Below are 17,339 nucleotides of genomic sequence, written 5' to 3'. Positions count from 1 at the left end.
TTGTTCTTCTTCTGTGACTCTAGTGGAGCTCCGTAAAGTCTGAGAGAACAACCTTGATGACATCATAGTGATGTCATCAGGGTTACCTCAGCTTGGACTTGGCCACTATGAATTTATAACAAAAAGTCTGAATTACAAATATGTCATTTTGAAAGACATGGGCATCTACCAGGCAGGCAGGGTTTAATGGAGGACACTACTGAGGTGCATTAGTGGAAATGTAAGATCCGGCATTTTTGGAACTTGATCCATATGAGGGACTAAAAGTCACAATATCTCTACCTCTGATGCAATTTTGACAATTTCTAAAAATAGGTTCTAACCCCTAACCTCATACCTTCCCCCTTCATGAGGGTGTAACGTTAAGATTGCTGGATAACTAGTTTAAATATCATGGCAGTATGGTTATACTTGTCAAGATGAGAGTGGTAATTGTGTGCTCGTCCCATCCTATATTTAGACCAGGTGCAGGACAGGTTCAATGACAACAATGGAAGGAAAAAAGTACAGCGTGCTCACATTGGATTTAGCTCCCCAAAAAATGTTTTTGATTGAAAACGGCAGTGTTTCACCACTACCGGGACTTCATCAGGCAAACGGCCAACATGACAAAGAGCAAGGTGCTGTGTGTTGGCAAAAATCTGTTGATTTGATACGTATCACGATACAGGGGTTATGTGTCAATAGGCTACTGTAAGCAAGGCAATATGTTCCAATAAAAAAAACCTGTTTCAACACTGATATCTAGCAGCTGGGGGTTATATATCACCTAACAAAATATTACGATATATTTTTTGTTTTTTTCTTACACTCTACTGTATACTGTACATAGACACCACATTGGACATCACGCTGATTTCCAGTGCTGGGCTAATTACTCCAAAAATGTAATATATTACTCATTTCACTTTACTCATTACTCCCTGCCGGTAATTAGTGACACTATTAGTTATATTACTTTTCTGCTACTCCCCACAAAATTTCTCATTTAGCCACTTGGTAGCAACCGCCTTTTTTAAGACGTGTAAAAGCTTCAGAATTCAGTAGTAGGGTATTTACTGACGTATTTTATGTCATACAACAAAAAGGTGTGTTAACCATGGACCTTATTTCAGGCATCTAAGCAAAAAAGCGATTGACTTCGAGGAGAGGGAACTGGTGCTAAAATGCTAACTCTTTTCAGGGTTTTAGGACTCATTTCTGTTTCTAAACATGAAGACAGCGGCCATTGAGCCCCGCTGCCTCCCGTGTGTGTGCACTCCTGTGTAACCTACCTGGCAGTGGCCCATGTAGGCCAGGGTTTTCCCAGCCTGCTGAAGCTGGCACACACTGGGGTGGACCAGGCCATCAGTATCACAGGCTGGCTCCACACTGCTCTTATCGCAGGGCGTCGGCCGGCCAACACACTCGTGCTGCACGCAGTCGGATGAGTCACTCAGACACACGCGATACTTCGGGATACACCTGGAGACACACACACACACACACACACACACACACACACACGATATACAAGGATTTATGCTACTTGTAAAAACCAAAGATGTATATTCAAACTTTATATGCTGCAAAATCTATTATTAAGTCATTAAGTCAAGATATATATTCCTTTCTATCTATCTATTTATTTCCATCTACACTGCTCTTTTTCCTTATTTCATTATAGACCAATCTCTAACCTCCCCTTCCTCTCTAAGATTCTGGAGAAAGTAGTCACCAAAGAGTTGTGTGACTTTCTACATAACAATAGCTTATTTGAGGATTTTCAGTCAGGATTTAGAGTTCATCACAGCACAGAGACAGCTCTGGTTAAAGTTAATAATGACCTTCTGACTGCTTCTGACAATGGACTTGTCTCTGTACTTGTATTATTAGATCTTAGTGCTGCATCGTCTGTCTGTCTGTCTGTGTCTCTCTCTCTCTCTCTCTCTCTCTCTCTCTCTCCCTCTCACCCCAACTGGTCGAGACAGATGACCACCCAGGAGTTCGGTCTAGACCTGCTCTATTTGAAAGTGTCCTGAGATAACTTCTGTTATAAATTGGCGCTATACAAATAAAATTGAATTGAACTGAATTGAATACCCAGCTATATCTATCGATCAAGCCCGATGAAATTAATCAGAGACTCACTGTCTAATGATATAGTTACTCTAGATGGCATTACCTTGGCCTCTAGCACCACTGTCAGGAATCTTGGAGTTATCTTTTCCCACATAAAGCAGACCTCCAGGAGTGCCTTCTTTCATTTACGTAATATTAGAAAAATTAGACACATACTATCACAGACAGATGCAGAAAAACTAATCCATGCATTTGTTACTTCAAGGCTGGATTACTGCAACTCTTTATTATCAGGTTGCCCCAATAAGTCCATTAAAACGCTCCAATTAATTCAGAACGCTGCAGCACGAGTACTGACAGGAACTAGAAAAAGAGATCACATCTCTCCTGTACTAGCTTCTCTGCACTGGCTCCCTGTAAAATGTAGAATAGAATTTAAAATCCTCCTCCACACCTATAAAGCTCTTCATGGTCAGACCCCTTCATATCTTAAAGAGCTCATAGTACCCTATTACCCCTCTAGAACACTACGTTCTCTGAATGCTGGGCTACTTGTGGTTCCTATAGTCTCTAAAAGTAGAACAGGAGCCATTTTATTTTATATATTTTACAAATAAAATTGAAATTGAATTGAATTTTGTGAGACCAGGTGAGGAGCTTCAGACTACCAATACACAACATTCACTCAGGACTATATTTTGGTAAAAAAGCTGCAATAAAAAGGCAAAGCACCCTTCCCTCTAAACAAACAAAGAAACGCAGCTCTATCACCATAGCAACCACCAAGTCTCCACACATACCTCCACTCGTGTGTGTGTGTGCGTTCAGTCTTTGAACACAGAGCCAGGAAAAAGAGTTTATGAAAGTTTATGCTGCAAGATAACAGACGTCATCATGGGGTGTTAGTGAACGTGGTAAATCTGCCTATGTGTTTGTGTTTATGTGTGTTAGTTTGTGGGTGGGATGACTGTAAAATGAACGGATCAGAAAACAGGGTGAGGTCTTACAATTTAGATTTTCACATCGTTTTACTTTTTACCTTGAATTTATTTTTATACATTTTTATTTTTATTGTATCTTTTATATTTCGCTTGTCTTATACTTATTTTTCACACTAGTCCTTCAGCACAGCACACACTACACATATTACTTGTACATGGGATGAACACATTCTTGAATCCTTAAATCCCTCGAAACAGTCAAAGTTGGGAATGGTAAATGGTAAATGGACCTGTACTTGTACAGCGCCTTTCTAGTCTTCTGACCACTCAAAGTGCTTTTACACTACGTGCCACATTCACCCTTTCACACACATTCACTCAGTGATGGCAAAGTCCATCGAACAGAAACTAACATTCATACACATTCACACACTGATGCACGGTATTGGGAGCAATTTGGGGTTCAGTATCTTGCTCAAGGATACTTCGACATGTGGCACCAGGAGCCGGGGATCAAACCCACAACCTTACGATTAAGGAACGACCCGCTGTGCCTCTCAGCTACAGCCGCCCTGCGGACCCGTCTTTAATATAAGCTTGGTTTAAAGAAAGGCCTCACTGTAGTTCAACAGGAAACAACAGGCGTTTTCAGGTGGAAGGTTTTTCCTTAGTGTTGATTGGTTGGTGCCTGTTGTCACCAGCAAGCACACTGAAAGTGTTTTTCCACCAAATAAGCTCTGGTTTTTGAACCGGTTCAAGATTCTCGGAAACTTGGTGCTATCTACCCATCAGCCCAATGGTTTTGAGTGGAACCATAGTAATTGGATGCATCATCAACAGAGGGTGCTGCACAATATACAGAGACCTGTAGAATATTGGTTCCCAAAGAAAACCTGCAATTTCTTTTGGGGAACCACCTTTTCTAGTTCTGAACCAATTTAGTTTTGGTTGGAATGCGGTTCAACAAGGTGCTTGAACTGGAACAGGTTCTCTGTTGGTGGAAAACAGGCCTATGACTGCAAAACTGTGAACCTACCTCTGGTTTCTCTCACAGGGTTTGTTGGCACAGGGGTTACTGAGCCGGCACAAGCCAAAGGCAAATTCAAAGTCCTTGAATCCCATACAGCGAGCCACACAGGCGCTGGGATAGGTCCGCCCATTGGAGGCACACACTGGGACGAAGCGGTCCGGACAGTTACAGGGAAGACCTGGAGGAGGACGGGAGGAGGACAGAGGGACAGATGACAACTACTGTGAGGGAGAAAAGTATTCAAAAGTATCACAACTTGAGTTTTTTTGCACAAATCTGTATGCCTGATCAAGCTGGGTTGAGGGCAGACACAGAATGCTGACGTAGAATGCTACATATGAAAAAAACCTGGCCATAAAAATCGGATTGAGTGTCAGGGACTCTATTAAGCAACCTTCAAGTTTCTAGACCCTTTTAGTGTTTGACCAACCTCATCTGAAATGACCGAAATCAGGTTCAAACCATTACATTGGTCAAAGACTGGCAGACACATGGAACGTGACAAGCAAATACACAGACGGACCGGTAAATTGTCGGCGGTCCTCATCGGAGCTGTCGAAGCTGAGACATTCTCTTGTGGAGCAGATGGTGTCACCAGCGAAGCAGGAACAGTGGTGGCAGTCGACCCTGAAAGACGTCCCGTGGCCTGGTGGAAACGCACACAGCAAGAGAACAGCAGAACATATGAACAAGGTGTTGCTGTATGTTTAGGATTTAATGACTTACATTCCAAAATAGGGCCTTCAGAGACATTTCTGCTAAAACATGTACAGCTAATTAATCAGTGAAACTACTGAAGTTAGGGAGTGTTAAATCCTTTTTTTTCTGATGACTTGGCTATTGTCGGATGACAGAGAAGATGGTGAATACTGGATACTGATTCGGTTATTTGTGTATTTGTGGTGTGAGCAGACTTGTCACAGTTTTCATGGTTCTTTGTGTCACCTGAACAGAACCTGACCCCTACTTGTAGATGTACCTGCCTTCACTTTGGCAATAAATCACTGACCCAATATGATCTGGTCGAGGCAGACGACCACCCACCTAGAGCCGGGGTCTGTCCGAGGTTTCTGTCTCTTAAAAGAACATTTTTCCTTGCTGCCGGCGCCAAGTGCTTGCTCATGGTGGTACTGTTGGGTCTCTGTAAATAATGTTATAAAGAGTTCGGTCTAGACCTGCTCTATTTGAAAAGTGTCCTGAGATAACTTCTGTCATGAATTGGCACAATACAAATAAAATTGAATTGAATTGAATCTGCCTGTTTTAGCTGCATTTGGGTCCTCCTTCCCCTGCTGCCTCACGCTCAAGCTGTGACACTAAAGACACACTAAAATATGGGAATAATACAGGAGTTTAATGTGGGTCAGCGACTCTGTGCTGAACACTAGCTGGGCAGGGGAGTGAATAATATATGTCTTATATTTGTAGGTATGGAAAAAGCACAAACCAATGAACCTTAAGCATGTGAGAAATTAATATACCAAAGACCCATAAAGTTGGTATCCGCCCCCAACCCCCCCAGTATCAATATGATACATCTAGTGCTACAGGTATTTGACTTATTACTTATTATTCATATCAAGAACAATTATTAATTTACTCATTCCTACACGAGAGCAGTGATTTATTACTGCTATTACTGCCCTGCTGCTGTACTTCTTTTCTGTTACATTAAATATTCATCCGTTTAAAATTCTGGATAAGCCTGGGGAATATTTGCACCCACAGAAAGCCAACCTCACTACCATTTCTCATGTTCCACCAGAAAATTTAGCTTTTTTAAAATGCATGTTCAACAATAAAGGGGTTTAAATATTTAAAATAAATGAAAATGCTACATGTTGCTTATACATGTTGTTTTCTTATTTGTGGATGTTATATGTTATATATATTCTGTATTAGTCAGAACGTCTGCTGATGCACATTGAAGAGAAGCTGTCATGCTAACAGTTAGGGGAACTTCACGGCAAACCAAAGCCCCATTCAGACAGAATGACATGACATTACAGCCACTTTTCAAAGCCTTTATTTACATCAGCTTTAGCTTTACAGGGTGCCCTGAAGCTCTCCACTAACCACAACACCCCCCTCTAAAATGATGTTTATAACAGAAACCAATGAACCATGCTGAAAGGTTGGTGAAAGTGATCTAATAAGTCTTGCTCAATATAAATGAGGAAATGAGGGGAGAGAACACAGAGACATTGTGGTGGCTGGCGCTCAAATTAGCATGAATAAATATGCAATGTCCAATTGGTCTTTCAAAAAAGGAAAGAAATATGCTACCACCTACCATGGTGCATCTTTGTGGAAAATGATGTAGTAACAAGCTACAGAAAGCTTCCCAGCACTCAAAGCAAAAATGTGCTCCTCGCAACATGTTTTACCTTGCTGTCAACAGTCAACAAGATGACTGCAGTGCAAACAAATTCAAAAGACTGAATTAAGAGGAGTGGATAATGACAAAGCATTTATCATCCTTGGCTACCTTTCAAGTAACCTCTCTTCCCATCTGCTTAGAATGAGTTAACCGTTTCAGTGATTTGGTTGAAATGTGAACTGGTGAAACATAAACCTGCTGAACTGAGAGGCTCTTCAAATTCTGTGAAGTGATGTGTGTTGTTAGGCAACAGAACATTAAATTGGCAGAATTTTGAATGGAGCCTGGCTCTACACAAAACAGAACAGCGTGTGTCCAATTTAAACCAAACATCTGTCTTCAATAAGAGAAGAGCAGATCACTCCTCCTCAGACATGCAGGTGAAAACAAACATAAAACAACACAGCTCGAAGAGCAATAAACCTGGGGCGAAACAACTCAAGATTAATAATTAAATGGAGTGAATGTGTGCTCATTAAAAAAAATTAAAGCCACAATGTGAGGATCTTTAAATGTTCATTAAATGGTGGCAATTTAAAAAATGACAGTGGCATGTTTTTTGAAGTTGGCTGGTTAAATGCTGGTATGACCGAAACTTTAGTAAGATACTGGGAACGTAAAAACAGACTTGTATGACTGTATCGTTCTCAGGTTGTGTTTTAATGTGATTGTACGATAAATGTTCATTATGGAGGTATAAGGAGAACTGGAAACCGTGTCAGTGTCACGTTTTGCCTCACCTAGATGTGAAAAGTACACACATGTATGAAAGTGCAGTATAAAGAGGGTCTGCATAGGGAGGACGACAGGCTGGATGGATGGGTATAACGTACTTAACTTACATCAAATATGAAATGTAACTTACAATCTCTTGCTAGACCTAACCAGGTAGTTTTGGAGACAAAACCAAACTGCGACTATTTTGAAAGTGTAACTGGACGTTGCATATTTATTTTGCTAAGTTGACTGCGTATTACATGTTTAGGCGTGATACCAGGTGGGCAACTGATTCTTTTACTTGTGCATTAATTCACAAATATCAGTCAACACGCTTGTCTTCATATCATATGGGTGGTATATGAACTCCTACAGTGCCTATATTTTCTCTCTAGTTTCTCTGTTGACTACAGTCTGATAATAATGACTCCCTGAGGTTCCTGCTCTGATCCAGGTGTAACAGCAGTCACTGACACGGCCTGTGGGACAGATGAATCCATTCTGCCTCAGTCACCACCTTAGAGGACATTCTGAGCCTCAGTGCCTCATTTGAAAAGAACCACAACTCATTCATCTTCACTGGAATATTACTACTTCATCTGCAAACGAATTGATGCAGTGCTGTGTAACTGGTTGGGAAGAGGAGTTTGATGATTGATTACATTTTTTGTTTCTTAAATACACAGTATTGTTTTTCTATTAGACTGCGACTGGATCACTCCGACAATTGCAGACTTCAATCTGATAATCTCAATTTTAGGCCTTAAAATTAGTGTCATCTAGCAGTGAAGTTGCATATTGAAACTAACTGAACACCGCTGGCGTCTGTGTTTGACGACCTGGGAATGAGAACAGCTTGTATATGGTGAATGGACTGTACCTACATAGCAACTTCTAGTCTTCCCATCACTCAGAGAGCTTTACACTACATGCCACATTCACCCATTCATGCACATTTATACAGTGATGGCAAAGGCTTATCTTAAAAACAGAAACATTTTACTCATTCACACTGATGGTATATCGCATCTAGAGCAATTTGGGGTTCAGTATCTTGCTCAAGAACATTTCCACATGCTGTGGGAGGAGCCGGGGATTGAACCGCCAACCTTCTGATTAGTAGGCGACCTGCTCTACCTCCTGTGTGTGTTGGAGAAACTACAATGGCAGTGAAACTCGCAAAAAAAAAGAACAGGCTCTATCTAGAGCCAGTGTTTGGTTTGTCCATCCTGGGCTACTGTAGAAACATTGCAGTTCAACATGACGCCACTGAAGGCAACCCATGGCGTCTGTAGATAAACAGCTCATTCTACGGTAACAAAAGCACAATGATTCCTATATTCAGGTGATTATACACTAATAAAAACATACCGGTGCAACTAACTGCAGGAACTTAACAGGATACATGCTGTCAATAATATTCCTTATATCAACACACACAAATACATACATAGGTTGAACTTAATGTGACCCAAATATCAAGTGACACTGGCTGTTGGTAGGGGCCAGGGTGCAACAGAGTGATCTCTGGTATTGAAGTTGCATGTTTTTGCACAACTGTCCCCCCAAACCTCCTAACTTTTAATGAAACTACATGGCATGAAGAGAGCAGTGCCCCACTGCTCTCACTAAAAAGCTGTAGATAAATCATACTTGTCCAAATTTTAGTCTCCTCTCTACAGGAAGTGATGAATCCAATTACTTATTTCATGAGATATCTCATTACACATAACCAGCATTTTTTGTTAAAGAGTTAAGTTCCTGAGATGTGTACTGCTGTATCTAAGACTTTTAAATATTTCTTGTCAGTCTTTTATGGGGCCTTTGGAAACTATTTTGACATTCCGACAGACATGAGGGAGGTCTTACTCTTCCTCTGTCCTCCTATGATGCAGGGCTTGTTGGTGTCCACACAGGGCATCTCCAAGCAGTTCTCCAGACGCCCACTGGGACCACAGCTGCAGACCTCAAAGCACCCGGCAGGACCGGCGCGAGTCGGCACCTGGATACGAGCATCTTGCTGCACCAGAAACTCAGAGGCCTCGCCCAGTTTACAGCCTGAAGACACACACACACACACACACACACACACACAAATTACTGCCAGGCTATAGTTTTTAGACTCTTGAACACAGTTAAGCCATGCAGTAGCTGGTCATACCTGGCACACAGAGGTATGGCTGACAGTTGAGTTCATCAAGGCAGCCCTTCCTGTTGACCTGGCATAAGTGGTTGCTGGGGCAGGGGTTGGGATTGCATGGATGGATGACCTCCTCAACGATATTGTTGCCTAGGGAACTGGGGGCTGGAAGGCGTGTGAAGGGGTAGGGGTGTATGTGAGGGGTGGATATATGGAAATGTAAAAAACAAAATCAAAGCTGCACTAGGTAACTTTTATAAAAATAACTTTTTTTTTCATTTTTGCTGAAACTTTCACTATATCCTGACAGTAGAAGAGACAGAGATGTTCCTCTGGCTCCTCCTAGTGCTCCTAATATTCATTTTTCTCTCTAAATGTACTATTTTAACTTAACACTGCGTACAAAAATGCAAATGTGTTGATAGGCACATTATAACTTGTTTAGGACTATAAGATCTAACTCTGTACTTACTTGTGACTAACAAAACAGTGACATTTCTCATTGTTTTGGTTTTCAGGCACATTTACTGAATAGCTTTGTCTCAACACTCTCATTAACCTTGTTTTCACCAAATAAACTCACTGTCCACTACTTGCACAGCACCAAAGTTACAGAGTTAGCTAAAAGGTTGGTGACTATTGGTCTTTAACCTGTCAGGTGGCCTGAAACACAACTCCAATGGGACACTAATGGTGCTCTGTGTCTGCTAAAATAACCAACTGAAAGCCATAATAGCTTTATGGTATGCTATAATGTCAGTGCTAACAGTGACCGTCAGCTTCTGTCTTCCTCTGCCCCCTGGTGGCCACAAATCCATTACCAGCAGATTTGGCTACATGAGCTCTTGGAGGACTGAAAGCAGTATACAACACTGTATCTTGTTGGCATTTCAACCTATAACTGAGCTCCTTTACATCTCACTTACAGGACAGAATACAACTTCAAAGGCATTGAAAGCCTCCCCACTGAGGAATATGTATGTATGTATATGGTTGTGACTCACTGAGGTATCTGTGGAGGGGGATGCAGCGTTCAGGGTCATCAATGGGCGACAGCAGCTCACAGATCCTCTCTGGAGTTTGTCCTTCATGGAAACGTTTCCTGTCCCCACACTGGGTCAGGATGTCCACACAATCTGACCTGAGGACAGATAACAGAAGAAAAAAGCCTGCTTGAACCACATCTATAAGAATCAGTCATGTCTTACTTCTATGTTTAAAATGTAGAATTTTGAAGGCCGGAGTGCAGAGACAGGCTCTGCTAACACAAACAGCCTGAAGCTGGATGTGTACAGTGTGATGGTGTAATGTCATTCAAGACAAGTGGGAGATTAAAACCTGAGAGGAAGGTTGTACCTGACAAATGACTGAACAAGACATTACAGCCCAAGGGGCGGAATGCTGTTATGCAGTATGCACACACACAATGGTACACAAACTCCAGACATGACACAGCAGATCCTGGGAGAAGGGCGGGGCCTCCACCTGCCCATCAAATTCAAGGCACATGGATTTATGTTCTCATCACTCATTACTGACTGCACAGCTTTAATTCTGCACGGGCCGAGGAGAGGGAATGGAGAGGAGGAGAGGAATGACAGAGGGAAAACTGAATTCGTGCCTTTGGGGAAAACCATGTAATTAATGGTAAACAGAGACACATGCCAAAAAAATTACCACAAAATTTATGCTGAAGACAAATAATTAAGAGACATTACACCAAACCAAATCCATAAAATAAGTCTTCAGTAGTGAGCAAAAAATAATCATGTTGCATCTTGTCGTGATGCTGGATTTAATCTAGAATTTGGAAAACTCTGTTTGTACTTTAAAGCAACCACTTTACTGTTGGCTTTTTGCATAAATCTGATTTTTTCCAACCTCACGTGAATGAGAAACCTGTTTTAATCTGGTAGGGGATTAGCAGCCCAGCCTCACTTGTGTGCAGCGCATATGCCAAAGTCCCATTTTGCATGCTGGTGATACACCAAACCATACTGTGCGAGCGACAAAGTCTGCGTATGGAGGAGGTGATTGGGCTGGAATTGATGGGTCAGACAAGCACAGGCAGGGTTCACACTCTTTTTAAGAAATCCTTTTTCAGGAGTTTTTCTTTACAATACATGAGCACAAATGACAGTTCAAATCAGTTCTCACTTAGCCAATTAAAAGAAGAGGAACAAAGTGTTTGATGCATAGGACGATTAACAATTATCAACCACAACAACAAATGTAAATTTGAATTTAAGCTGTATGTATGTAGCTGTGACTATCTGCAGCATTTCCAACATAGATTTGATGCCCATAGGCTGCTGCAAGGGGAGTGAACAGCTCTTCACTAGGAGCAGAAATTAAAAAGGGGAATTTTTCTGTCTGCTTTGCATCTGGTAAACCCACTTTGAAGTGTCATACTGCGCAGTTTATCCTACCAACACTAGAGTTTCAAACAAAATACAAAGCTAGGCTTACATAATCTAAGTGAGGGGCTAAAATAAAATTTTCCAGGACAACATTATTATTTTCAGGATATTTGGTCATTTGAATATTTTTTATTGTTTCCAGGTTTTCCAGATTTTCCAGGATGGGTGAGAACCTTAACAGGACATTAACCGGGAAATCAAGATGCCAGTAAGGAGCAAAGAGTAAGTTAATTTACGATACATATTTAATTTAGGTTATGATCTTTCCCTAAACCTAAGCAAGCCAAACTGCGACGCTTTACATGTTACCATGATGACAAAGGGTTCTTCCTTAAATGTTCCTGCACGTCCAAAAGCTACAGAAGTTAATGGGAAGGACTAGCGTATCACCTGCACACAAATTTTGATGTTGGGGTATGCACTGCATGCAATTTAACCCAGATTTACCCAGATTAAAGAAACCAGGTCGGGACCGGGATTAGAGAAGTTTTCCTCTGCTAGATTCCTCCTGGAGAAAGCTGCTTTGTTGCTTTCTAGTCTGCTTTTGCTTGTACACAGACGCATTACAAAAGGAAGTAGGGATACGTCTTTGCACTCAGAAGCATTTGACAAATATACAAAAACATTGTCTGCTCACAAACACAGTCTGCTTAAAAACTCAAAGGAGCCATCTATGTGGAATGAAAGGTTTTCTCTGCTACCAGACCTGACATGCTGCAGATTTGCAGTTGAATCTTGTGGTAAATGCCTATTGTAACTATAGATAATGGTTAAAGGTAATAGTTATTGGTTATTGCAGGGGTTTGCCAAACTTTTTCTATTATGCTACCATTTGGTATTTTTTTATTGTGGAGGCTAATAACAAAAAGGTCATGTAGAATTTTATTCAAATGACATAATCAAGAACATGAACTACATTTTATCCAGTGAAAGTTGCCTGGACATTAATGAAGTACATTGAAAACAGGAACTACTAATAAAAAAATTTAAACAAATATAGGCTTGAAAGAAAAGTAACTGTGCAGGTCAGGTCAGGGAAGGCAGGGGATTAGATCAACCATCTGTCTATCACAGGGGAACCTCAACCTACCTGCCTGTAGCAGATTATAACAGCCCAGTTGAGGAGCTTCTACAGGGTCTATCTCTCATGATGGCTTTAATTTTTTTCTGTCATGATATTGGTTCCCAAACTGGCCTATATGCTGGTTTTAGCATGTTTCCAGATTAGCGAAAACAACTTTGGACCTTCTACATTTGCACAAAAAAAAGGACAAGTGGTTTTTCCTGCGGAGAAATCTCAGAGATCCACTTTAAAATACAATACAAGGACCAGCAAGTTTGCAGAAGAATAGTAGGTACATGTAATTTTGGCTGTATTTTTTGGGAGGAGGGTGACAACATTAGCCATACAATTTTACTGACCAGCAGAGGTGATGTTAAAAACACCCTACTAAACTAAATCCAATCAGAATGGGGTTTATCTTTTCATTTTGGTTAGCTGAGTAAATCTGGCTAGCTTGAATCTAGCAATAACCTTGACAGCCAGCATCAGAGTACTTTTGTTTCTTTATGGGTGAATGAACAACAGACATTTTGACTTGTCACAGCAGGTGTAAGAGCATTAATGACGCCTTCACTCCAGCAACTTTTGGAATGTAATGCAACAACTAATGATCCCTGTGTTTGACAAGTCAAAATATCTGTCAACATTGGTCATAGGTCAGTTACTACTGGGTAGTAACTTGTCACTTGTACAATGGTAGTAGTACACATACTTGCATATGACACTCCCTCTGGACTTGCTGTGGCAGGGTTTGATCTGCAGGGAACAGGCCACGGCCTTCCACATGTCCGGCAGACACTTCCTGATGTCCAGCACGGGGATGTTCATGAAGGGCATCTTGATTGTCCCATTGGACCACAGCTTGATGTCGTTCATGGCGCCCTGGTCTGACTGTACGTTACAGCTACGGAAGAGCTCCGTCGGTCTGTGGACATGTGAAATAAAAGTTGGTTTCTATTTAAAAAATGAAAAATGATATGAAATGATTTACAAATATGTGCTCAGAACAAAAGCAGCATTCCGGCTGTTTGCAGGACGAGGTCTGCTGGAAACTGTAGCCTTGTAGCCGTCTGCTCTGCAGGCCTTACAGAGGGAGCTCAAGTCCCTCTGGGTAATGTGAGGACTATGTTTCCCCTTCGACTGCACCAGGAAGTGTCTTTGATGTCTGATTGGTGGGTTTGGTCTCAAGTGAGTCAGCTAATTGGTGGTTTAAAGGGAGAAGGTTCCAGGCAAAAGTCCTGGGTGTGGTTCCATCATTTGCTGCTGATGAGTGGATGCTTTTTTTATCTTGAAGCAACTGTGTGTCCGTGTGTGTGTGTGTGTGTGTGTGTGTGTGTGTGTGCGTGCGTGCGTGCGTGCGTGCGTGTGTGTGTGTGTAAAACCCTGTGTAAAACCCTGGATGCTTAACTTCATTTAAGCCCAAAATGGTGGTTTTCCTCCAGAACCAAAGTTAAATGTGGCAATCAGCTAATTCTTACTAATGGCAACTCACTAGAGCTCTTTCCCTACTTCAGTAATGGAGGATGGCAGTTCAGTCAGGCCTGCTGCAGCGCATACAATCAGGGTTCTTCATCTTTGTTTCAAATAAAATTCCAAAGGAACAGTTCCTTTTTTTCAGGCTTAGAAGAACAAAACCCATCTATCACAACTTTACTGTTCTATTTTGTTTTGCCTTCCTTCAAGGCAGCAATTTATTTTTATTGATTTCCAATGAGGTATGAAAATCAAATTGTTAACACATTACATCTGCTTGTACTGTTGACAATGTTGCATTGCACTGCATTACTATCTAGATAAACAGATAGCCTTTATTGTCCAGGAGGGAAATTTGTTTTCACTATCTGCATGTTTATGTCTCACAACAAAACAAATATGGTAGACATATGGCCAAATGCAATGCAGTTCTATCTTGAATGACACCCTGGGCGAGACCCCCTTCGAGCGCCATGCCCAAAACCGCTACTGGTCAAATGTATGCATCATGCCCACATCTATTCGAGTACACACACTTACATGCATAACTTAAAGCATGTAAGACAACAATAAAAGAAGCACCATTTGTACTGTGATTAGTCTAAAAGTGTACAATTAGAGAATTTCCAACATATCCGTCTCTATGGGCAGCATTAGACAGTCATGCTATACTGTATATACAGTGTATGTATTAAAGGTCCATTGTGTAGGATTAAGTGGCATCTAGCAGTGAAGTTGCAGATTGCAAGTAACTGAACATCACTGGCATCAGTATTTGACAAGCTAGGAATCAGAACAGGCTGTGAAGTGTATACGAGTACAAGTCCTCTCTACAGCCAGTGTTTGGTTTGTCTGTTCTGGGCTACTGTAGAAACAAGACAGTCCATTTCTGCCAATTGATCCTCTTAAATGAGAGAACCGGATACCAAAATGTAACCAAATTTGTACCAACGATAGTTTGATATGTTTCATTTTTGTTGGAGCAGATGGTAATTGTGATTATACTTGTGATAACAAGTGTGTGACATGTATCATATCTAAGTGTTTGTGATGCTCAGACTCATTTCGGGCCCAAGGGTGTCATGTGAGCTGCAATACTGACTGTGGACACTACGTAAAAATTGCCTCACAGCCCAGTACTGGTCCTGGATGCTAGCACTACCACCAAGACAACAAACGTACCCATTCTTTGCAGGCTACAGCGTGTAGATAGGCCACACATAAACTGTATGCTATTGTTTGCAGCATATTACATGTTCTAATATATTTGATAAATATAAATAGATTCTCCATTAACCTGGCACAATTTGTGTCAAGTGTACATCATGTGATGAAGCCAAATGTAAATGTTTTCCCAGTTTTCCATTATGAGTTCAGTGTGCTCCAGATGTGGAGTGCTTGTCAGTTTGTTGAACAGCGTCTGAATCCCACAAAGGCACCCACTTCAAGCAGTGACTGGCCAGGTGGGTGGAGGTGTGAAGGTACTTTTTCTCTCTGTTTCAATCTTGCAATACTATGAATGTCTCCAAAGAGAGACTTTCTGAGGGCCTGTCTTCACGAATACGCGGCCTCACCCAATACGATGTTGTTTTGAAAAAAATCCGTAACAGTAAAAGTCGTTTCCAGAAATATCTGCGTCCACACGGATTCACTGAAACAACCCAAAACGCTGTAGTACATATGCCAGGCCTGTATGTGGTGCTGTGACGCCGCCACACACTACACTAAAACCGGAAGAGAAGCCATGGAGCATGCGCTGTTTACAAACAAGTAGTAGTAGTCCGCCATTGTTGTTGTTGTTATGACGCTTCTAGAGAGGCAGGGCTAATCCATTATCGCCGTCCAGACGACTCCGGGCAATCCGGCGTTTTCGGATTTTCCCACTCTGGGAATGGTTTCCAAAAAATACAGTTTTCACACCCCGAAAACGCCGTATCCGTCTGGACGCGAGGCCGATACGATAAAGTATTTATCCGGATTCGAGAAAAACTTATTTGTGAGAACAGGCCCTGAAAGTGTATGCTTTTATCCCAATTTGTATGATTCATTGCATCAAGACTTCAAAGACAAACAAAAGACACTGAAGACTTCCTGAAGAATGGTTCTTCCATTTGTTAAGTGACTGTTGTCATGTGTCACAGAGATTGGCTTTACACAGCCCTTTTCGCACTTTGCGCTGCTGCTCACAGTCTGTGTGCTCAGACCTACTGCTTTGTGCTTGTTGTTGTGTGATTAAAACAGACAGAGGGAGGCTATGATCTGAGGCCCTGTACACTCTAAACCACTTTTGCCTTACACATGGTGACACAATACCCTGTACAAACATTCATTTCAAGCATAAGAAGCCTCCTAGTATCCCCAATTATAAGACTGTTTGAGGGCAACTGTCCAAATGCACCATTACTTCAGTCTCTGTGAGGTTAGATCTCCCATCATTCAGAGGTAGAGAGTGACTATTCACTCAGTGTTCTGTCAAAGAATACTACAATAGCTGATAACAAACTCTAGAGGGTAGACAGGCGAACCATTAGTGAAATAAAGCATTAATGATTGAATGATTGAAAGAATGAATTGATGACTATGTGAGTGAGTTTTGGACACAGTCCTCTTGATCAGGGTTGGCACAATGGGTTTAGGAATTTGTTTCTAATTTAAGGTTTAAGAACTTTTGTTTGCCTTACACCCACAGAGAGACAGAAAGACAGACACACAGTTATTAGCCCCATGCTCTGCCACCTCCAGACCAATGTTTGTCTTCCACGCTGCTCCCGGCTACACAGCCCAGCGTTTGAACCCCTCGGGGGAGGAGAAACCCATACAAGGCTCTCCTGGAGACCATCAATGGAAACTTACACACAGTTTGTTTGCCTGAACATCAAATCCCACAATGCCACAGCATGAGCTCCATGCCATCATGATCTGAAACTACAATTTGTCAAATGACTTTCTTTGTGACCTATAACAGGCAGTTTAGGATTAAATCCAACAACACGTTCAAATACATCAGAGGGAGACTCTTATGCACTCATAATGCCGTTCACTTTGAGAGCTTTGTTTGAGCTTTGTTCTAGTTTCCGTTTGTAGTCCGATTGTACTGACCAAATCACATTGGTG

General features: G+C 41.5%; 1 protein-coding gene across 1 annotated transcript in view; it reads right to left on the bottom strand.

The window, feature by feature from the left end:
* Positions 1–17,339, bottom strand: part of reck (reversion-inducing-cysteine-rich protein with kazal motifs) — an 84,666-nt gene that overhangs the window by 15,701 nt on the left and 51,626 nt on the right. Inside the window, exons 11-17 of the mRNA XM_051410227.1 lie at positions 13,465–13,677; positions 10,274–10,410; positions 9,291–9,434; positions 8,999–9,187; positions 4,556–4,678; positions 4,039–4,210; positions 1,275–1,464 (exon numbers count right to left, since the gene is read on the bottom strand). Of these exons, the coding sequence (XP_051266187.1) occupies positions 1,275–1,464; positions 4,039–4,210; positions 4,556–4,678; positions 8,999–9,187; positions 9,291–9,434; positions 10,274–10,410; positions 13,465–13,677 (1,168 nt within the window). The remainder of the gene's footprint in view (positions 1–1,274; positions 1,465–4,038; positions 4,211–4,555; positions 4,679–8,998; positions 9,188–9,290; positions 9,435–10,273; positions 10,411–13,464; positions 13,678–17,339) is intronic.

This window comes from Dicentrarchus labrax, unplaced genomic scaffold (genome assembly GCF_905237075.1).
Source record: "Dicentrarchus labrax unplaced genomic scaffold, dlabrax2021, whole genome shotgun sequence".
Lineage (NCBI taxonomy): Eukaryota > Metazoa > Chordata > Actinopteri > Moronidae > Dicentrarchus > Dicentrarchus labrax.
Note: the sequence above shows the minus strand (reverse complement) of the source record. Positions and strands in the feature narration are given on the sequence as shown.